Consider the following 23,454-nt stretch of genomic DNA (forward strand, 5'->3'; position numbering starts at 1 on the left):
TTGGTAGGCAATACAGTGCAAACATCCAGAAAAGAAATGAGGAATTTACAATGTTTTAAGTGAGAAGTATATTGAGCACTAATCAGGATTATTCGTGTCTCAAAGATTTTTAGCATTACATTTCAACATAAAATCTGTTCAGAATTTATACATCTGCAATGAACAGTGGGGTTGTAAAGTGTATGAAATACTAATTCATCCTAGGAAATCCATTTTTGAGTATTTTTACATGTGAATATTTTGCTTATGTCCAAGTGTTGAGTTGAGCAATAACCTGTTTACATTCATGTAGGGAAGGCATCTATTTTTTGTAGAGAACTTGGAAGTTTGTCTATTGTTTAAATATTATGTAAACAGAGATGTTGTCAAACTCACTTAAGCTATATATTCCATATAACGAAAGCAAACCAGAGCCTCTTCTCTAGAGTGAAACCATAACATGTTAGTATTAAGAAATGTCATGCAAGAGACTTATACATTTATTACATTTTTATGTTCTGTTTTGTTTGCAGTCAGCTATTTTTGCATCTATGCTTTAATTTAACCAACCAAGTTTAAAACTATGTAAACTCTTCAAAAAATAGTATCATAAAAACTTGGAATATGTTTACCAAAAGTATAATTCAATAGGAGTTAGTAATAACATGTAATGACTTTTGAATATTGTAAAATTGGTACATTTAACTGTGTTTAAGGAGTAGGGAGCAAATATATGGTAGACATCACAAAGTTTTAAGGAATTGCTCCTCTGAAGACATGCATCAAATTGATATTGGTGGAGTACTCTGTTTTAGAAGCGCTCATGTAAAATACATCCAGGGAACAAAAAAATTCTGATGTGTTTTTAAACCTGTATTTGGAATCATAGGGCTGGCAGGGACCTCAGGAGGTCATCTAGTCCAGCCCCCTGCTTCAAGCAGGATCAACCCCCACTAAGTCATCCCAGCCAGGACCTTGTCAAGCCGGGACTTAAAAACGTCATGGGATGGAGAATCCACCACCTCTCTAGGCAACGCATTCCAGCGCTTCACCACCTTCCTGATGAAGTAGTTTTTCCTAATATCCAACCTACACCTCTCCCTCTAACTTCAGACCATTACTCCTTGTTCTGACATCACTGAGAACAGTTTCTCATCCTCTTTAGCTCCCCCTTTCAGGAAGTTGAAGGCTGCTATTAAATCATCCCTCAGGCTTCTCATCTGTAAGCTAAACAAGCCTAAATCCCTCAGCCTGTCCTCATAGGTCTTGTGCTCCAGACCCCTAATCGTTTGTGTTGCCCTTCGCTGAACCTGCTCCAGCATATTCTCATGCTTTTTATACTGGGGGGGTCCAACACTGGACACAATATTCCAGATGTGGCCTGACCAGTGCTGGATAGAGGGGCAACAACCACTTCTCTAGATCTGCTTGAAATGCTCCTCCTAATGCACCCTACCTAGTATGCCATTAGCCTTCTTGGCTACAAGGGTACACTGTTTACTCATATCCAGCCTTTCATTCACCGTAATCCCTAGGTCCCTTTCCGCTGTACTGCTGCCTAGCCAGTTGGTGCCCAGCCTGTAACAGTGCTTGGGATTCTTCCACCCCAGGTGCAGGACTCTACACCTCTCCTTGTTGAGCTGCATCAGATTTCTTTTGTCCCAATCCTCCAATTTATCCAGGTCACTCTGGATCTTCTCTACCCTCCAACGTATCTACCTCTCCCCCTAGTTTTGTGTCATCCTCAAACTTGCTGAGAGTACAATCCAGTTCCTCATCCAAGTCGTTAATAAAGATGTTGAACGACACCGGACCCAGAACTGAGCCTTGCAGCACGCTGCTTAAAACTGACCGCCATCCAGATACTGACCACTACGTGCTGGGCTGACCATCAAGCCACCTTTCCATCCATCTTATAGTCCAAGGATCCAATCCATATTTCCTTAACTTATGGGCAAGAATGTTGTGGGAGACTGTATCAAAAGCTTTGCTGAAGTTGAGGTGAATATATAGCATCCTTGGCCTGCAGCAGTTGCCCCTTCTAGGCGCCACAGGCTGCCAGAGCTTGTCCCCTCTGCATCCGGCTGACCCTGGGTCCTTATCCCCTTTAAGGGACAGCTTGAGGCAAGCCCGCAGTTAGGAAGCCCAGCCCTCGGTTTAGGGCAGGGCAACAGGTAAGTAAGCAGTTTAGAGGCCCAGCCCTTGGTTCAGGGCAGGGCAGCAGACAAACAATTTGGAAGCCCAGCCCTCAGTTCAGGGCAGGGCAGCAGGTAAGCAGCCTAGTCACCAAACGGGGTGGCTAGGGAGAGGCAAGGGACTGCCCTTCCAGGGACGTGAGGTAGGGGGCACAGACCCTCCCACTCCACTGCACCCTGGCTCGGGGCCCTAATGATCACTCTCACGCTGAGCTTGGTAGTCGGGATGCAGACCACAGCACACCACCATGGACTCATGTGGAACATTCCCCGTGCAGCTTCTTATCTTGACCTCCATCGGCACTGGGTACCAGTCAGCTTGGTCATCAGGTCTAGGCTGGTGGGTGTCTTCCGGGTAGGTAGCCCTCAGTAGGTCTGGCCAGTCAGATACCTTGACATCATTTGGTAGCCCACCAGGGGCAGGACCGTGGGCTCTGGACGGTTAGAGGCCTCAGCGCTGCGGACGTCAGGCAGGAGTCCAGGACTGTGCTCCTCTGGGACCCTGGGGTATCTGGCCACGGGCAGTCTCTCTGGCCCTGGCAGGGCCTCGGTGGCGGAGGGGGGATGGCCTGCTGCAGGCACAAGGGCCCCCATGGCTCAGGGTAGTTGGGGGTACTGATCCAATGGCAGGCTTGGCTGCGGTGGCCTAGGCTGATCTGGGTAGCTGGGGGCAGCTCTTGCCAGCTGGCTTGGGCGGTGGCGGAACCCCGGTCCTGGCACCCAGGAGCGTGGTCAGAGCCCTCTGCCCTGCTTGGAGGCCAGTCCTTTATTGAGCCTCAAGCCCTGGCCCTTCAGGCCCCAGGCGCTGCCCTTTGAGGGGCAGCCCACAGGTGTTCTGGCTTTGGGCCTGCCCACCAGGGTCTCTGAGCGGCCTCCTCTGCCTCTGACTCAGAGGGAGGCCACAGCACCTTGGTACAGTATATCACATCCACTGACTACCCCATGTCCACAGAGCTTGTTACCTTGTCATAGAAGCTAATTAGATTGATCAAGCAGGACTTGCCCCTGGTGAATCCATGTTGGCTACTTTTGATCACTTTCCCCTCTTCCAAGTGGATTCCTTGAGGATCCCTTTCGTTATTTTCCCAGAGATTGAGGTAAGGCTGACCAGTCTATAGTTCCCTGTATTGTTCTCCTTTCCTTTTTTTAAAGATGAGTGTAATGTTTGCCTTTTTCCAGTCATCCGGGATCTCTCCCAATCTCCAAGAGTCTTCAAAGATAATGGCCAAAGGTTCGGCAATGATATCTGCCAATTCCCTCAGTATCCTTGAGTGCATTAAATCCAGGCCCATGGATTTGTGTACATCTAGTTTTTCTAGATAGCTCAGAACTTGTTCCTTCCCCACAAATGGCTGCCCTCCCCCTTCCCATACTGCATTGTCTCGGACCATAGTGTGGGAGTTGACTATGTCTGTGAAGACTGAGGGAGAGGGGGAAAAAAAGCATTGAGTACTTCAGCTTTTCTTACATCATCTGTCACTAGGTTACCTCTCTCATCCAGTAACGGCCCCACATCTTCTCTGATAACCCATTTATTGTTAACATGCCTGTAGAAACCCTTCTTCACATCCCTTGCCAGCTGCAGTTCAATTTCTTGTATGCATCCTTTTTTAGTTTAAACTGGCTAAGGATTTCCTTGTTAAGCCAAGCTGGTTGCCTACCATGTTTGCATTTCTTACTATGCAGTGGGATGGTTTGTTCCTGTGCCTTCAGTAAGACTTCTTTAAAATACTGCCAGTTCTCTTGAACTCTTTACCCCTTCATCTTCGTTTCCTAAGGGACCCTGCTCATCAGTTTTCTCAGGGAGTTGAAGTCTGCTCTTTTGAAATCAAGGGTCTGTATGTTACTGCTCACTCTTCTTTCTTTTGTCTGGATCCTGAAATCTATGATCTCCTGGTCACTGCAGCCCAGGTTTCCACCCATTTCTATTTCTCCTACTAGTTCTTCCCTGTTCATGAGCAGCAGGTCAAGTTGCGCACGGTCCCTGGTCAGTTCCTTCAGCACTTGTAACAAGAAGTTATACCCAACATTCTCCAAAAACTTCCTGGATTGTCTGTGTGCTGCTGTATTGGTCTCCCAACAACTGTCAGGATGATTAAAGTTTCCTGTGAGAACCAGGGCCTGTGATTTGGAAGCTTCACTTAGCTATCTGAAGAAATCCTCATCTCCCTGATCTGGCGGTCTATAGCAGACACAAACAACATCATGTGTGTTACTTCGCCTTTAAGCTTAACCCAAAGACACTCAACTGGATTTTCTCCCTCCTTATACTGGAGCTCTGAGCAATCATACTGCTCCCTCACATAGAGCGCAACTCCTCCTCTTCTCCCCTGTTTGTCCTTCCTAAATGGTTTATAACCTTCCATGACTGTACTTCAGTTATGCAAATCATCCCACTAAGTCTCTGTTATTCCTACCACTTCATACTACTTTGACTGTGCCAGGGCCTCTAATTCTTCCTGTTTTGTTCCCTAGGCTTCTGGCATTTGTGTACAAGCATCTTAGAGAAGTGGCTGATTGGCCCATTTTCTCCTCTTCGCCAAGGAAACCTACTTGATTGTTACCTCCACCTTCCCCACTTACCTCAGGGCTTATGTCGCTGTCCCCCAACGAACCTAGTTTAAAGCCCTCCTCACTAGGTTTCCAAGCCTGCCCGCAAAGATGCTCTTTCCTCTCTTCGTTAGGTGGATTCTATCTCTTCCCAACAATCCCTGTTCGTGAAAGAGAATCCCATGGCGGCCTCTTTAATCTATCGGGCAAAGGTAAACAAACTGAAGCTAGATAAATCTTGGCTGAAACTGAGGTGCAAATTTTCAACAGTGATGACACTCAACCATTGGAACAACGTAACAAGGATTGTGGTGTATTTCCCATCACTGAAAACTTGGATGATGTGGCGACATTCTTTGGCCTATTTTACATGAGATTGTAGATGACTACACTGATCTATTTTCTGGCCTCATCTATGAATCTGTACTTCTCTTGTAGGGAGCACAAGACAGCAGGTGAACAGTTTAATAGACTAAATTCTTGGGTTCCAATTTTGTAAGATTAAGCTTTTGAATTTGATGTTCCAGCTGTCGTACGTTAGTCAGACACCGTACATTTGGCATCTTCTGCTTAAAGCTCCAAGCATCAGGCAAGCTGCCAGGTAGAGTTCTGTCATGATAGATCATATTTGGCTGGTAACCCAAACCAGTTAACAGATACTAGGTCTTGCTGGAGAAAAGTTGTTAAGTATCCAGAGTAAATGTAGTGAGACAAAATATAAAATTCATGTTGTGTGTGTGGGTTGTTTTTTTTTAAATAAAAGAAAACATCAGGTTTTTAGCTTTCAGTCACACTTCCCAAACAGCAGTAGCTTTATCTTATGAGCATTTCTGGTGATTGTAGTAGTCTGGATGGCTCTTCTCATATCAGTTGATGGAATTGCTTGTTTTTGGTGCCTGTGAGGTTAGTTTGTCTCCTCCTCAGACATTGCTCCCTTTCAATTTCGTTGCTTTCAAGACCTTGCTATAAAGCATAACTTTTTTGTGCCCAAGTGGTCAGTGTTAGTTTAACATTCTGTGTTCTTGCTTCCTTGTGTAATGTTGGAACCTGTTTGTTCTGTCTTAGTGGATGTGGATTTCCCTCACATTGTGGCTCAAGTGGTAAAGTAGCATGTTGTCATGAAGAGTGCGGAGCCTCCCCTGAAACTTGGATTTATCGTCTTTGCTGCAAATTGAGTGTGTCAGCCACTGCATAAGGTGTACAAAGGCACTATTTTAGATATTACAGAATTTAAGCCCAAAACTCCTCTGCAGGTTTGGTATTGGTCTTCTGACGTTATCCTGGTGTAAAAGCTGCTCTTGTGGAAACTACAATGACCACCAATACGTCTTATGTCATGAAAGTTGACTTCATAAAACACTTCCCAACAGACACAAGCTTAATCAAAAAAGGCACTCCTACGCCAGAATAAATGCCCACATGATTAGCAGTATAGATGTTAGTTTAAATTCATATGGAACCCTCTTGTGTAGACAAGACCTAAATTAAGCTTTTTTTTTCTCCTGACAATTCAGAATGCGGAAGGGAAGCAGTACTTTCTTTGTGGCCTGTCTCTTCATTTGCCCTTAACTATTGTTCACACTAACTTAAGCATAGCTAAATAGAGAGTGGTTAGTGATTGTTTCATTTAAATCACAAAATCTGAATATATAGTTGAAAATCCACAGCTACAACTAACTAAGGAACCTCTCCTCAGCTTGGGAACTCTAAATTTTTTTAGTGTGTGACACAGTAATTTTCAGAGAAACAGAATTGGTTTGTGCGCTTCCTGGTTCTATAGGTGTATTTTAAATCTGGCCAGATATCTGTGATCCTTCAGTGATTGACTGAGGTTGAAGGGAATCTCTGCTGCTCTTTGCCATTCTGTTTATGCCTTTCTACTGAACTTTACATGTCTTGCCCCTTGCTCCTGTTGCTGTATCACATGGAAATACTCCCATGTTACGTGAAACATCTGAGCCTTTTTTGTTATAAATGAGACTGGAACAATTCTGTTTTTTGTTTAACCTCTCTGCTGCCGTTTTTTGGTAGGCTCTAATGTGGTGCCTTTATATGCTACTGACTGGATTCCTTGCTTGCTGTGCAACTTTTGCAGGTATGATACATATGAGTCCTACGACTCAAGGTCTTCACTGAACGACCGTGATCTGTACAGATCCGGCTATGGTTACAGTGAGGCTGAACATGATACCGACAATGCCTATGAAGGTTGCTATGACAGCTACTATGGGAACCACAGGGACCAGTACCAGAACAGATCACGGGACAACTTTGGCCAGCGGTGTCAGAACTGGGCCAGAGATGGTCGAAATAACAGACCCATGGCATCTTCATATTCCGGGCACATGGGTGGACAGTGGAATGAGCTGCCAATGGGAGGGCGGGGCCTTGGCCCCCATGGCTCCTCTAGGCTCCCATCCCTCTTCTCCCACAACATTATCCCAGAACTCAGCATGTTCCAGGGAATGCGAGGTTTCTCTGGAAACATGCGCTTTGGAGGAGGCGGCATGAAACAACGAATGAGGAGAAACTGGAAAATGTGGGACGCAGACTTTAAAGTAAGTACTTAACGCAATCCCCTTCCACCTATTTACCTCCTATAGAGACTGTTCACTTCCCAGCAAATCACACTGTCCAGCTCTGAGTGCTAAGGACCCTGCTCTGAAATACCATACTGAATTTCCACAGTATAATTTGTATCTCTGTGCATTATTTGCTTCGCGTATTGGTGTTCTTTGTAAATGGTTTGAAGAGACCACATTCATTCATAGTGCAGTCTTAGCATCCAGAATGTTTAAGCTTGATGCGCTTATTGTAAAGCTAGGAAGGTAAATGTGCTATAGTTTTGCTGTTTAATCTGATATGCTGGAGGAAGGTGGCTCTGAAGAACTGTGCCAGATATGATCTGTCTTAACTAACTTTGCCTGTCAAAAGTAAAACTGCATTTTCAGGGAAATTTAGTTCAATATAAACCCTTTTTAAGGTAGCTTAATGCAGACTTATTTGCTGCTGACAGAGGGACAGTTTCCAAATGTACATTTGGGGACTGATGATATTTTCCTTTTTCTAGTCACAGAAGAAGAAAATAAAGAAGGACCTTACTGCTAAGAAGAGAAAACAAACTGATGGCACTGATGAACCTGACAGCAAGGCAGCAAAAACTGATGGCTCTGACAACTCTGACTCTGAGAATGGTAAGAACCATTCTTGGTGACTACTGAGATGTCTTAGTCATGCAAAGTTACCAAAGTGCCTTTGTTTTCAGATAGTAGGTGACTCTGACATTTCACTTTCTCTTTCATATTTAATTTGGTGGCAAAGTTTTTAATACCATTCTTGAGGGAGCTAACCAGCTGTTACTTTTTTTGTTTTGTGTTGTGCTTTTCAGAGGAGGGGACTGAAGGAGAAGCAGCGGAGAAGGAGGGCTCCAAAGCTGTAAGTGAAACTGACACTTGTAATTAACAGTAAAGATCATAGCGCTTGAGGGAAATGGATGAGCGGCCACAGTAATAAGAAAGGGCAGAACGTTGTCATGGCAGCATTAAAACCCAATTAATCTTCTTTCAGTCAGAGTGGGAACCACTTCTTGTAGTAGCGGAAAGTATTGGTGGGGAGGAGGAGGAGTGGATCCTCATGGTAGAAATCTTAAATATCGTAATCTTGGGAGGATTTACATTTTCTTGTATTGTAGTAATACCTTCTGGCCCCAACAGTGTGTGTGTGGAGTGCTGTGCAGATTCATAGCAAGACAGGCCCTGCTCCAAAGATCTGAAAATTTGTGACTAGAGATTTTATGAATGTGACTGGGCAAAGTGGGATGAGACCTAGAGATCAGCAAGTGTTCCCTATAAGCTGTGCACTTGTGCAGCCACTCAGGAGAAATTCAGATGCCTACCAGCTGATTAGCAAGAGTGCCCATAGATAAGTTTTTTGTTTCTCTTTCTCTTAACATTTGCACATGCCTCAGTTCACATAAACATTTGTTCTGCACCTGGATGGAAAAGATTAGAGGGATCATTGATTGCATATGGTACTGTTGCCAAACTCCAGTCTAAAAGTATTCCTCAGGCAGGGAACCATGTTATCATGAATCAGGAAGGAGTCTTTTGGGGACCACGATGATTCAGAGGTGTAAAAACTAGTATATGCTCACTTTCTGTATAAGACAAATTGCAGGTACTTATTTCTGAGAATCTCTTGAAACTGTATTTTAGGAGGGTGAAGATGAAGAAGGAAAAGATTCTGAGAAAGGTGAGCCTGAATGCACTTGTGTAAAAAAGCATTGTTGAGAAATGAGTCAAGAACTTTGTCATGGAGGAATGTGCTAAGATTTTTCAGACCTTACACCTCTATACAGTATACACCTGCCAGTGAAAGTATCGGAGGGGTAGCCGTGTTAGTCTGGATCTGTAAAAACAACGAAGGGTCCTGTGGCACCTTATAGACTAACAGAAAAGTTTTTTCTGTTAGTCTATAAGGTGCCACAGGACCCTTCGTTGCTGCCAATGAAAGTCTCTCTCTCTCTCCTTTTCGAAGAAATGGCTCCTAGTAATATTCTGTTGACTGACTTGATTCAGGCACTACCTTTCTCCTTTTGCTCTTTGAGCTGTGGCTTGTTCAGAAACCTAAAGGTAGTGAATTACAGTGATCTGACTTAAAGCTCTAGTCTTTCATCCTCTAGCTTGCTCTGAGTTCTGTATACAGTAAATAGCTATCAGATAGGGATTATCTGTTGGCACACTGCTAGGCCTAGAATAAGAGGAGATGTTACAGGTTAAGACTGAGGTGCTCTAGCAAACAAGGAAATCCAAAACGTGAAATTTATAATGTGTCTCCCTGCTATGAAGAAGTCGGGTCCCATGTACACCGTAGGCTGGCCAGTGAGTATGGAGCTAACCTGGGACTTGACGCCTTGGTTCAAATCCTTATTCTGCCATAGATTTGAGACCTTGACTAAGTGTGTTGGTTTTTCTTACTCTGTTCTTCATCTGTAATATGGCCACAAAATATTTCCCCGTCTGATAGGGATGTTAAGATTGTGAGGCACTCAGATACTGTAGGAATGGGGCTCACTCTGTGTACTTTTAGAAAAATACTAATTGGTTAGAGTAGAAACCAGGGGTGCCAATGCTGTTTTAGCAGATGGATTGATTAGAAAAGTATGGCAACCTCTCACCAAAGGAAGAACCTGTCTAAATAGAAACCTGTTAATTACAAGTTAGATATTGTGTTGTCAGTGGAACGAGATAGCAGCAGAATAAAACCAAATGAGAACTCTTGGCTGGGATACAAGAGGGCTACTCAGATACCATTGCAGTATGACAGTGGAAGCGACTTCCCTGTCCTGGAAAAAATTTGGGATTTTTTTTTTTTAAATAGGAGGAGTTCAGTTTTGTTACTGCCAGACTTCATCTCTTGTGCTATATGCACAGAATCCAAATGTGTGAGCCTCTTAAATGTCAGACTAAACTAAAACGAGCCATCTTTTCCCAGTAAAACCTGGGGCATTATATCTCCAGCTAAAAGGACTGGTTAGGAAACTGTATCAGTCAATATCCTGGCCCAGCAGCTTTTCTGAAGTCTGGGCCAGGGGGTGATGGGATGTATGTTAACAGGCTAGCAATGCTTGTTTCATTGGCCAAAACCAGGAATTGTTAAGGGAGCACCTCTTTCCAACATTCAGCTGTAACTTGGCCATCTCTGAGCTATATGGGTCAGTCAACTTGTCTACTAAACTTATCTAGGTAAATCCTCTTAATCAGTTGGTGTCCACAAATAGTGCCCTGAAACACAACCTGCTTTATACATTTAGGTGCTTTAACAATTCAAGAAGAGATCAGTCAAATCAAGCGCAAATTGCAGGCAGGCAAGAAAACTCAAGAGAGGCAGAAAAAGAGGCATCGGGATCGCATGGTAGAAAGGTACATCTTCCTCTTCCAGTGACAGTATACATCCTGTTAAGAACTCTGGGAGGATTGCCTAATGTTTAGAACATGGGCCCTAGGCATCTGGGTTCTGACTTTTTTGTCCTAGGCTCTCCCACTGACTTGTTTGTAAAACCAGAATTATTTACCTGACCTCCTCTGTACCAGTCTCTCCATCTGTAAGACTAGCTTACCACCTCATGGGGAGCTGGTAAAATAAAAGTATTACAAAAGTACAAAAATATTGTTAGCTAGTTATAGAACGGAGAACTTTAATCAATACCTCTCCCTCTGGGAGTGATAGTACTGATATCCCTGTTGGAATATTCTGTCACATTCTGGGGTTCACTCTTCCAAAAAATGGAAAACTGTAGGATTGAAAGAAATGTCACAAGAATAATTCATAGACTGAAAACTTGCCTTACAGTGAGGCTTAATATTCTCTTTAATAAAGCAAACAAACTATGAGCATCCTCTGTCTAAGCCCTTAATACATATACAAGGAGCTCTCTGACCATGGGGCTCATTAACAGACCATAATGAGATCCATTGGCTGGAAGCTGAAACTTGAAGTCAACAGAAATTAAGTTGAGCATCTCTAACAGTGAATGTAATTAACCATTAGAGCAACTTGCAGGCTATGATGGGTTATGCTTAATGAAAAAAAAATCTTTAAATCAAGACAGAAATCCTTCCTCAAATCTTCCCTAGCTTTCCCATCTGATGATGTGTTTGATGTAGGAATTAGAGTGCAGTTCACCACCCTTGGCTATACAAGATGTCAGTTCAATTATTGCTAAGGCCAGAATGGACCACTGAAATAAGGATAAAACCTGTAGGAAGCATTCAAACCAGGAGAAACACCAGTCCTTTTGTCCTTTTGAATGAGCTGTGCTGCCTGCTTTTTTTTTTTTTTTTTTTTTTTTTTAAGTTGTATCCCTACGTACCAGTTGGCAACTGGCTAGTCTTTTCAAGCTGATGTTGAGCCTGTAATGGAACGCTTGAGCTTGTTGTGTGGGTTGATCTTACTTTGTTCTAACTCTTTCTTGGTAGGATTCAGTTTGTTTGTTCATTGTGCAAATATCGTACCTTCTATGAGGATGAGATGAATGCTCATCTGGAAAGCAAATTCCACAAGGAGCACTTCAAATTTGTTGGAACAAAATTGCCTCAGCAGACAGCTGACTTCCTCCAGGTGAATCCTTTGGTTAAGTTTCCCATTTCTTCACGTTATTACAGTGCATCTCAGTTACATGAAGATTTTCCAAACCTACAAAAATACAACCAAAACCTTTAGATAATTGGATAGGAATGGACAGTTCAAATATCTAAAATTATGAAAACTTAGATGTGAAATTATTACTACAGGTGTGATTAGAGCACAGGACTGGACATTTATGATCTTATTCCCAACTCTACGCCAATTGCACTGTGACTTTGAGTGTGTTACTTACCATCTGTAAAGTGCAGACAGTCCTTGACTACCTTCAAGAGAAGAATTAGGGCTTGATTAAGGGTTGAAATGTTTTAACGAAAGGCACAACTGCAGTGCAGGGTGAGTGAAGTAGATACTGTGCTCTGTATTTTTGAATTCTTATTTATCTAAAGTGGTCAGATGTACAGCTGAAGTTTAATATTAAATATTTTTGTACTTTACAGGAGTATGTTGCTAACAAAACAAAGAAAACTGAAGAGCGCCGTAAAGCAATTGAAGATATTAATGCAGTTATCCAACAGATCTATAAAGACCAAGATCTCACCCAAGGTGAGAGCAAGTCCCTGCATCTACATGGCTTGAGAGAAAATTGCTTTTTCTCATTTTTACTATGTGATTATGAATTAAATCAATTGGACTATAAATATTATACTTAGAGTAGTATAAACAAGTCATATGAAATTTTATTTTCTACTGATTTTTGTCAGTGCTTTTTGTGTAGCTTGTTATAAAACTAGGCAAGTATATAGATGAGTTGATGTACGTCCTGGAAGACCTCTGTGTATCCCCAGAAGTACATGTACCCCTTGTTGAGAACCACTGACCAACACAGTTGTGTCAAGCCTAGCTTGTTGAACAACTAGCTGGAAACATTTTGGATTCTATAGTCAGTGTGGATACCAGCAGCATTCATCTTTCAGGTGTAAAGCATTCTTTGGTTCTCAGTTACGTTAGACTATGGCTGTGCAACGCCTTCTCTCATCCTTGTTTAAGACTGAGCATCACGTTGTAGGAAACCAGTCTCCAGGGGTGCATGAGTATATTTAAAATTAAGTGAATTCACAAAACAAGATGCAAAACTCCCTGAAGTGTGATATGGCCAGCACAGCATGAGTTAGGTGAACAAAGCTCTTGTCTCTCCTCAGATATTGGCATGGAACACTTTATTAAAAAGGTGGAGGCTGCTCACTGTGCTGCATGTGACCTCTTCATCCCAATGCAATATGGAATTATCCAGAAGCACCTGAAGTCCCTTGACCACAATCACAACCGCAGAGTAAGCGTGCAGTTGGTTAAATGTGGTATATTGGCATTTATATACGCAAGTACACACTACAGCTGGCTGGGCAGATATGGCGATCAGCTTACCTCTGCATAGTAAATAGGGTGCAGGGTTTTATTTTAATTAAAACACACTGATAAATACTAAAGGCTGGATATGATTGCATTCCTACGGCCTATGAGCTGTATGGGAAAATGGGACTTAAAATCAGGACTAGCCTTATTTAAAGCTTTCTGCAGTAGTGGTCTCTATAGCAATAGCTTACAGTTGTGATACTATAATGCAGTGGTCTATTATTGGAGAACACTGAGCTTCGCTTTTGTAAGAAGTCAGCCGAAAAATAATTGCCTCGTATTGTGAGGAACAGTTGTGTAACATGCTGTCAGGATCCCATATTTTATGCAACCTGTTGGCTGTAGAATTCATCCTCTGATGTTCTGGCGTTTTTGGTTTTAAAGAGAATCTCCCATTTATAAATAGCCTTTCTAAATCTCCTAAACAAATCTGAGCAGATTGCTTTGACTTGTCCCGTACATCTAAAGGTGGTATTGATTTTTGAAGTCCAGTGGCAATTCAAATATTGGTACTTAAGCATGTTGACAATGAAATGGTACCAGTTAATGCCATGCCATATATTGAAGGTTCAGTGGGTAGGTGCGTGCCTTGGAAGCCACTGGCAACAGACTTCTTCAGGTGCCTCTGTCCACAAGAGAATTGAACTATGAGATTCTCTCCCCAGGCCAAAAAAAGCCAAACTGCATCCTAGCTTTCCATGGCTACCCAAAGTCACACGTCCCCGTTACCCCACCCACTTAACCTCTAAGCTGTCCATTGTCAATGCAAGTTCTGAAGTATGCTGCAATAAATTTGGTGGTAGAGCGTAGCACATACAAAACTTGGTTGTGTCAAAGGGTGCATCTATACTGCTAAGTTTTGGTGGCTAAATTAATCGCACACAAGTTGCCAAAAAAGTCACCAAAGCATTGTTAGTGGCTCCCTCATTTGACAGATCACGGCCGTGTGTTTTATTTTTGTTGACAGACTGAACAATGCACTGTGGGTAGGCATCCCAGAGTGCATAGAGACACCTTCTTTCACTAGATACCATGGGAGCACAGAATGGAGGGCAGCGCAGCACAACTTGGGAATATGGCAAACATCCCGTCGGGCGCTAATTTGTTTCCCAGCGCTTCTGGCTTCCTTTCCTGCCATTTGTAAACCTGCCATTCTTTGCTGTGCATTCCAACATCTGCAGTGAGAGAGCATGGATTCCCACACTTTTCTCCTGTGCTTTGTAAAGTATTGTGAGGCAGCCATGCATTGTTGAAGTTACTGATGGAGGAAGAAGAGTCGCAGACAGACAACACCGAGTGACACGAACAGCAGCAACCTGGCATTGCATTTGGTTATCACAGCGCCTGTACAGGGTAGAGCATCCCTTTTGGGAAAGGGAAGCTAGCACTGAGTGGTGGGATTGCATTGTTGTGCAGGTGTGGGATGAAGACCAGTGGCTACAGAACTTAAGTTGTGTAAAGCGGCTTTACCGGAACTGGGTGTTGAGCTGGCTCTCGAACTGCAGCGCAAGGACACAAGAATGGGAGCTGCTGTCTTAGTAGAGAAGTGTGTGACAATTGCTGTGTGGAGGCTGGTAACTCCAAGTTGTGGCCAGTCTATACAATTCAGTTTGGAGTGGGGAGGTATACCTTTTGGGGCTGCCCTTCGGCAAGTGTGTAGTACAATAAATTAGATTCTGCTGTGGAGGACTATGATGCTGGGAAACATGCATGACTCTTGCTGACTGCAGAGGTGGGCTTCCCTAACTGTGGTGGGGCAGTCAGTGGTGCACGCATTCCAAGTATAGCGCTAGCCCATCTTGTCAGAGTGTATCAACAGGGAAGGGATACTTCTCAATGGTGCTTCAGGCACTAGCTGATCAATGTGGGTGTTTCACAGACAGATGTGGCGTGGTCTGGAAAGGTGTCTGACCCATACATCTTCAGGAACCCTGCCCTTTACAGAAAGTTACAGGTGAAGACTTCTATTTCAGACCACAAGATGAGAGAGGAGGGGACAGAGAGAGAGAGAATCCTTATAATGGTCCTTCACTTGCAAGTTCCTTTTTCAACACAGCCACTTGCCCACTGGTCCTTGCAAGACACCTGGTTACGGTGCCTGGGTGTCTGCAGGCACTGTAAACAGGGTGAATTTGTGTGGGAAAAGAGAGGGGGAATGAGGGAGTGTGCATAGGGGCATAAAAATATAGTCCTGGCTTGCATAGCAGGTTTGCACAGAAATAATTCTAATGATGCCCCACTTCTCCACAGGCTGGTATCCCTCTTGCTGATATTTCACTCATGAGTGTAAGCAGGGAAACCCAGGCTCTACTTCTGGATGCTAGTAGGAGTTGCCCCACTCCTTATGCAGTACAGTTATGTGCTGCTTTGGTTCCTGCAACACTTATTGAAGAGTGATATGGGAGAGGATCATACCATGGTGAGGGGTGGGAGATATGGCTGCGCTGCCATGGAATCTTCCAAAGAAAATTAATAAAAACTTCAGGCAGAGTTTCCAAAACAATAATCTGCAGGATTCAGTTGACATGTCGGCATTCATCAACACCCTGCTTGGATATAATATCTAGTCGTGCAGAGCTATGCCAGCTGACAAAAACATGGCCACTGTACTACCTTTCTGGGCCCTGCCCCAACCACTGCACTCCCAAAAACACAGCCACTTACTATGTAGCCCAGCCCTGCTTCCAGTTAAGCTGCTGCTGAGACTGGCCATTTGCCTTTGGGACTTGAACCATTCCTGTCTGCCTGCCATACAGGGCCACCTCCATAATTTCATCCACTGGATTAAGTCCTTTTTCTGCTGACTCAGTCCCTTCAGAAGTATCCATAGGCTTCTTGGTATTGGAGGTGGGTTCACCCCCTTAGTATATAAAGTTTATAGTTTATAAAAATGGCACGCCTTGGGTGCATCGCCAGAATGATAGTTTGCCTCCCTCACCTTACGGTGTGACTGCCTCAGCTCCTTTATTTTTGCTTGGCACTGAAATATGTCTTGCTCATACCCCTTTTCCCACAAGGATCAAGAAATGTACCTGTATATGTCCCAGTTCCTATTCGTCACTCACAACTGGGGCCTGCAGACTCATCAGTGTGTGGGGAGAGAAGATCCAAAAGGTCCACAGTGGTACAAGTGGAACTGAGCCATGATCATTTCACACAGAGGCAGCCAGCAGGAAATGGGATTTAAATTCCTGAGGCTTGAGAGGGGCAGGGGTAGATTGCTGTTTACCTGGCTAAAGCACAGCCCAGAGTGGCTACTTAGACATTGTGGGAACATTGTGGAGTTCAGGAAAGGCAAGAAAAGACTGTTGTAGTGAACACTGCATCCTCAAAAGTAAAGGGAGGCGGAAAGAAAAAAGTCCCTTGCAAGTGTAGACATGCCCAAACACCTCCAGTGTCAGTCAGCATGTCTGCAATAACTGATTAAACATGTAGCTAGAAGCCCCTGCTAAAGCAGGGGTGGGGAGCCCCCAGCCCATGGTCTGGAACTGGCCATTGGCTTGCCTGGATCTATCCCCCAAGGCTCGCGGCTCCTCTCTCCAGCATCTGGCCCATGGAAGGGTATGGAGCCCTGAGCCTCCTGGAATTTCAGCCAATCAGAGCAGCAGGTGGACAGTGTCTGGGAGAGGCAGGAAGAGAGCCTCTTCAGGGAGCATTTCTGCCTGCTGCCATTCCCCCAGCCGGGGAAGGGGTGTCGGAGCAGAGCAGCCGTGACTGTTTTGGTGGCTCTGCTTCCTGCCCCCACCAGGCAGAGCCCATGGGCCAAATCTGACCCCCAGTTGCCTGACTGAAGTCCACAAGGCTTGGGGCTCCCTGCATGTGGAGGTAAGTGCCCCCACATCGCTCATACTCTCACATCCAGACCTTCACTCTCAGCCTGCTCCTGTACCCCTCCCCTCTCCAAGACCCTACCTGACTTTCAGCCTGTTCCTGCACCCACCCTCCCCACCCAGATACCACGCCTGCTCAGTAGCAGCCCCCTCCTGCACACTGAACCATCAACCCCCCCCCAATTTTTGGTTCCACCTTGGGCCCCCAAAAGGGTTAATCCTGTTTGGAGGAAACCCTGAACCTCAGTCCCACCTTCACTTCCTGCCTGTGGTGCTAGAGTGAGGGGAGTGAAGTGTCTCAGTGAGGCTTTGGGCGCTTTTCTTGTGTCTCACTTATTTGCCTTCCGCCTCAACTGATTTTTATGCGGTCAGGGGCTTCTGTTCCTGAAAAAGGTTCCTCACTCCTCTACTAAAGCGTTGCATGGCTTAGTTAAAAACTTAACAGCTTTTAATGCTTTGTTCCCTTTAGGCCATGATGGAGCAGTCAAAGAAATCGTCTTTAGTAGTTGCAAGAAGTATTCTCAACAACAAACTAATCAGCAAGAAATTGGATCGATATTTGAAGGTAAATACCAACAAAGGAGCCTGGGGTTGGTTTGAGCAGAGCTGCAGTGCAGAAGCTTGAGGAGAACTTTCTTACTAGCTGCATTTTGCTGACTGAGTTTCTTGCAAGATAATTTGCATGCTGCTGCTGTGAAGTACTTCCCAACAAAATGCCAGCTCTTTGGGATCTGCCTGGATGGTCAAGGGCTTTTACAGTAAGTGGAGAGGAGGAAGCTAGACAATCTCCCCTCTTTGTTCCTAATTGGAATTGCTCCTAATTCCCAAATGAACAGGCATAGGCTGCTGCAGATTTTCAGTTTAATGGAATGGAATTTAGTCAGTTTGCTAATTGGGGTCACTAGCACAATATGCAGCATTATTCTGGTTTTGCTGTTGGCATTAGTGTTTGAGTACCCAATATACTATATACTTCCAAGAGCTACTAATTTGACTTCCCTTAGTGCTCTAAACAGTTGGCAAAGGTTGAAATGGATTTCTGTGTGAGACACTCACAGATGTTTGATGTTTCTCCTTTCCTATAGTTCAGACCATGGGTGGCAAGTTCTGTGGACCCATGCTGCCTGGGAATGTTCCTGGCCCAGGGCCTGGCTCCACTACATTCTGCTCCCTCACCCCATTGCCTGCTGCCCGCAGGCTATTTTAAAACAGCCCAGAAGCCTCTGCTGCCACCACATGGTAGTGCAGCAGGGCTTGAGGGGCTTCCTCCTGCTCTCTCAGCTCAGCTGCTTGTACCTCCTTGTAGCCCCCAATGGGGTGTCTCCACGTGCTGTCCCCACCTTGAGCACCCCTGTGGCCAGTGGAAAACCATGAGGGGCAGTGTCTACAGGCCAGGGAGTTCCATGCACTGCTGCCCCCTCCTTGCCTAGGAGCTGCTGCCAAAGGGACTGCCCAGGTAAGGGTAATCTCCCTGCCAGAGCCTGTATCCCAGACTGAGCTTGCACCCCCTCCTGCATCCCATCTCCTCTCACCACCTTGAGCTTCCACCCAGTACCCAAGTGCCCTCTTGGAGCCTGGTACCCCTCCCACACCTAACCTCCCTCCCAGAGTCTTAAGTAGATAGGAGGAGGGACTTTGGGTGAGGAAAAAGCATGGGCTCCGGGCACGACCAAAATTTTTGCACATTTTACTATCTGCATAGTAACAAAGAAGAAGCCGTGCTAGTCTATACACTATCAAAACAAAAAGCAGTCAAGTAGCACTTCAAAGACTAGCAAAATGGTTTATTAGGTGAGCTTTCGTGGGACAGACCCACTTCTTCAGACCACAGCCAATCTGTTCTGGTCTGGCTATGGTCTGAACAAGTGGGTCTGTCGCACGAAAGCTCACCTAATAAACCATTTTGCTAGTCTTTAAAGTGCTACTTGACTGCTTTTTGTTTTACTGTCTGCGTGTGCTAAGCTGGGTGGTGGGGAGGTTGAAGTAAGTAGCAGTGCTTATTAGCAGCAGGTCTGCTGTCACTTTCAAAAGAGTGATATTGGGCATTAAAATCTTAACCACCTTTTTTGAGTATTGTCCCTGTGGGTGTTCCACTTCAGATGTTGATGCATCCCAGTGCTGTTGATCAGCTTTTTGGTAGTAGTGCCTGATTTGGACAGGCAAGCAAAATAGCTGTCTTGTATTGCCATTGGCATTTCATATAACATGCACATAGCCTGACCCCTTTGGGTCCTTCTCAACCATCTTTGGCCAGAGACTGCTCTCCATCAGTGCAAAAGAAATCCTGGAAGAGTAACTAACACTCAGTAGCAATTAGGTGAATTAGGGTTAAGTTTTTCAGTTACTTAGTTTGACAGTTAATCTCCCCTCCTCCCCCCCTCCCAAAAAAAAAGGGGGGACCTCCCATTTTTCCTATCCTAAGTTACTTTTACAAGGGATGTCAAAAATATGCCTGGATAACCAGATTTCAAGAGATGTACTTTGCTGTGCAAGGACACAACGCCTATTTCAGGTGGATATTCAGTGCATCTACTGTTTAGGTAAGTTGTGCTTACCACAGTTGTGCTTGCTGCAACAGCCTTAAAACCTGAATGAGGGGAGACAGGTGTTTCCTATGTCGATTCATCTTTATAGATCTAATGTCCACCTCTGAATCTGGATACGCCACAACATGGAACTCTCCAGGCACATCCTCGATTCATAGAGTAAGTACCAGTTCCTCTATAAAATTGAAGAAAAGGATCACATCCTCCCCAGGCAAAGAGATATTTAAAAAGCAATGGTTCCCACTGAGATCTGTCCTCAGTCAGCCTCAGAGTGGTCATCCATGATGCACCAGGCACATCTGGCCCCTTCTGTGCTGAGACCTTTGCTGGCAGGAGAAGGGAGTCAAGTTGGAGGCACTTAAGTAGCCACCGCCTCTGAGACACCAATTACTTCTATGAAAGACGTGGTACCACACCCTTCACTGTGCCATACTATTTCTGCTGGCTTTATCAAGGCATAATTTTTGGAAGTCTCCCTTTGCTGTAGAAGAGGTGTGTAAATTTAAGAGCTGGTGTCGGTTCTCAGGCTGTCTTCATGAGCAACCTTAGGCATTTACGCCCTCCTTCCCCACCTTAATCAAACAAATGGATGAGATACCAAACATACTTCAGCAAAGGAGATGATACACTGCAACAACAGAGGTCACGTGACAACCAGAGGTGAAGACATCAGCCACAAAGATGTTCTTCCTACTCAGGTTGCGGTATCCCAAGCACTATAAGCCAAGACAGTTTTGAAATGAGTCTGACCTCCACCAACCATCAGTGCCTGTACTGCCACCAACCCAGATCTTTGGTCAGCTACGACTTTTCCCTTGTACGTGGGCCACCATCACCCAAGATCATGGAGTGTGAGAGATTATTCATATAGGTTTTATTGTCTTCTTGTCTGCCCTCACCATGCCTATTCCGCTTCAGGGACCTTCCTCACAAGCACTTTCTATAACTGCACCATGCAACAAGTTCCAAAGCAACACTGGGGAAAAGGGATTTTATTTCCACCATTTCCTAACTGAAAAGAAAAACTGTGAATGGAGACCTCAGTAGATTGCAGAAATTTCAAGAAGTGTGTTTATATCTATAGATTCAGAAGGATCACACTAAACTCATTTATCCCAGCGCTGGAAAAGGAGGACTAGTTCTCTGCCCTCAAACTACAGGATGCAGATTTTCATTTCACCATCCAGCCTGCACACAGACGGTTTCCACAATTCACAGTAAAGACCATTTCCAATATAGAGTGCTACCTTTTGGACTCTTTACAGCCACAAGAGCTTTTACCAAAACTCTCTAGCACAGTGGCTCACAAAATATGGCGTGCATGCTGGATCTGGTCTAGTGGGACCTTTGACCAGACTCCCTGGCTACCCCAGCTCCACCTACCACACAAAGTAGCAGGCTGCTGGGGCCAGCATCAGTGTTGCCTCTAATTCCTGCCTTGCCCCCACCCTCCGCCCCCAGCAGAATGAATTTTCTTAAGTCACACATCTCTTCTATATTGGTGTACATATCTCCTTCAAATGGGCAGATAACAGAATTCATCTGGCATTAGTGGGACCAAAGGGTTCTGAGTATGGGAGGGACCTCAGGGCTGCTGATGGAGCTGTAGGCTTGACAGTGGGGTTGGGGTTGAGGGACTCAGGGCTGAGACATAGAAGGTTGGAGTACAGGCTTGCAGGAGAGGGCCCTGGTTTTGGTAGGGGACTCAGGTCTGACCTTTGGGGTGCAGGGTGTGGGTGGAGGGGATGGTCTTTGGGGCATAGGAAGGTGTTTGGGGTTAGTGGAGGACTCAAGGTGGGTGGGGCCTGGGTTTTCTTGGATGATTCCCTGCTGAGACAGTGATGAGGGATGCTCCCTGCCCAGACTGTGACAGCTCAGTGCTGGGGCTGGCCATGGCAGAGCTCCCTCCACTGCACACTTCCCTCAACCCCCAGCATATTGACCAGAAACTGGGCAATTGAAAGGGCAGGGGCAATGTTTGTGGGTGTGTGTACAGCATGCAGAAACCCGCTGTTTCCCTCCTCTCAAGGGGTGCACTACGCAGTGCTACATATACTAGCCCCAGGAGCCATTTTGAGTGGACTGTGGGGCCATGGCAGCCAGAGCGCCGCTGGCAGCCATGAGCTTTCTCTTGAGTGCTTCCTGGCCAGAGCCTGCACCTGTCCCCTGACTCCCCTGTTCACACCAACCACCTGGCCAAGGTCACAACCTGCTTCTGCACCTAAATTCCCCTCCCAGAACCCATACCCCCTCCTGCACCCCATCTCCCATCCCAAGGCGCCTTCTGTATCCCAATTCTGCACCAGCCTCTGCACCCTCTCTATTAATATTGTAAAAAAGTGCAACCCCTAACCACTTACCGAATTCTTAGTATCCCCTTTCCCCATTAAACTAGTGGTAGACAGTGACTATTGATCTTCCTACACCTAGATGTTTGTCTTTTGAAAGCACTTATTCAAGTAGAAACAATAAATATTACACAAAGGACTATAACTCTTCATGGACTTCAGATGCCCTAAAGTGAAGTCCAGTTCTTGTACTGGATTTAGAATAGAGGACGTGAATAGTGGCAAAAGCATCACTAGCAATTGCCAGATTCACAACACTGAATGCTTTCATGTCAGTGATCACAAACAGCCCTGGGTGTATTGACATGCACCTGCCTCTAAATACTGGAACACAAGGCAACCACCACCTTTGTAGGAAAAACTCACTTGACCACATCTGCGCTACCCTCAGGGATGTCAGAGCTCAGTAGATGTACTCTAACACTTGCTAGAGTGATGGACAAGTTCAAGAAAAGTATGTATGGGGATCCCATTGCAGAAGAATCTACCAGCCATACTGAGGGCAAGAGATGGTCAGCTGGAGCACAATCTAAATTAACATAAAAGCCAAGCAAAATGGTCTTCTCCTGGAGATACATTTACACATCCACCTACTTGAATTATGTGTAGTTCACAACACACACAACTGTTTCCTGCCATTAATACAGAACAATACTTGACTTGCAATGAGTTACATATATGTTCTACATAAAGCAGCAGGGGGAGCTTGATCTCAATCCTTATGTATAGAAATCATAAAACTGTGGAACTGGACCATAAAACACGTCGTTGTCATTGCAGCAGCCTCTCTCCCAGATTGGCATAACATGACAATGCAGCATCATGCAGGCAGTTTTCCCAAGAATGCAAATGGGAACTCAACAGTATCACACGATGCACATTGAGTGCTCACTCATGTCAATCCCATTCTAGGTTGTGTGCACATCCATATGCAGTCTCTGCCGTAGTGATACCCGTAGGATCAGCTAGTGCCCCCTTGATTGCCACATGTATGTGTTCATACATTTGAGTGCCACCAGTCTTAAGCCCTTCCAATTACTTTCTGCCCATAATCAGCGTGCCTTGTTTTGCATGGCAAAAGCACTAGTAGTTCATAACAGCCTGTTCTTCTTTCTGCATAACTTGTAGGTATTTAGTTAGCATTTTAATTAAGTGCTAGTTGTTAGTTTAGTGGCTAGAGTCCCAGCAGGGACTTAACCCTGGAGCGTGGCATGCCTGTTTTCCCAGGATTTAAGCCATGTTCTTTATGCAACAGAGAGAGTGCCTATCAATGACCCTCACAGCAGCTGTTTGGAAGCCCTTGGGGGAATTAAAATACAGGATTTGCAAAAAAAACAAACACCTTTTTTCCCAGAACCCAAAAGAAGGACAGCCACTTAAACTGTCCAGAGGGAGGCTGCACTGCGCCTGGTGTCAGACCCCTACCAGCCAAATTCTACTCCTTTGAACCTCCACATCTGTGTCCTGCTGGCACTGGTATCTTCCCAGATCCTAAACACTGGTCTCCCTC

The 23,454-nt window shown here is 45.0% G+C and overlaps 1 protein-coding gene across 3 annotated transcripts in view; it reads left to right on the forward strand.

The window, feature by feature from the left end:
* Positions 1–23,454, forward strand: part of AKAP8L (A-kinase anchoring protein 8 like) — a 40,775-nt gene that overhangs the window by 10,823 nt on the left and 6,498 nt on the right. For 2 of the 3 annotated variants that reach the window (XM_074980078.1, XM_074980079.1), the window contains 9 exons: positions 6,820–7,282; positions 7,795–7,918; positions 8,113–8,159; positions 8,939–8,975; positions 10,537–10,645; positions 11,702–11,843; positions 12,308–12,413; positions 13,010–13,140; positions 17,520–17,615. In XM_074980078.1, coding sequence (XP_074836179.1) covers positions 6,820–7,282; positions 7,795–7,918; positions 8,113–8,159; positions 8,939–8,975; positions 10,537–10,645; positions 11,702–11,843; positions 12,308–12,413; positions 13,010–13,140; positions 17,520–17,615 — 1,255 coding nt within the window. The remainder of the gene's footprint in view (positions 1–6,819; positions 7,283–7,794; positions 7,919–8,112; positions 8,160–8,938; positions 8,976–10,536; positions 10,646–11,701; positions 11,844–12,307; positions 12,414–13,009; positions 13,141–17,519; positions 17,616–23,454) is intronic. The other variant, XM_074980080.1, reaches the window with a different exon arrangement.

Source organism: Carettochelys insculpta, chromosome 29 (assembly GCF_033958435.1).
Source record: "Carettochelys insculpta isolate YL-2023 chromosome 29, ASM3395843v1, whole genome shotgun sequence".
NCBI lineage: Eukaryota > Metazoa > Chordata > Testudines > Carettochelyidae > Carettochelys > Carettochelys insculpta.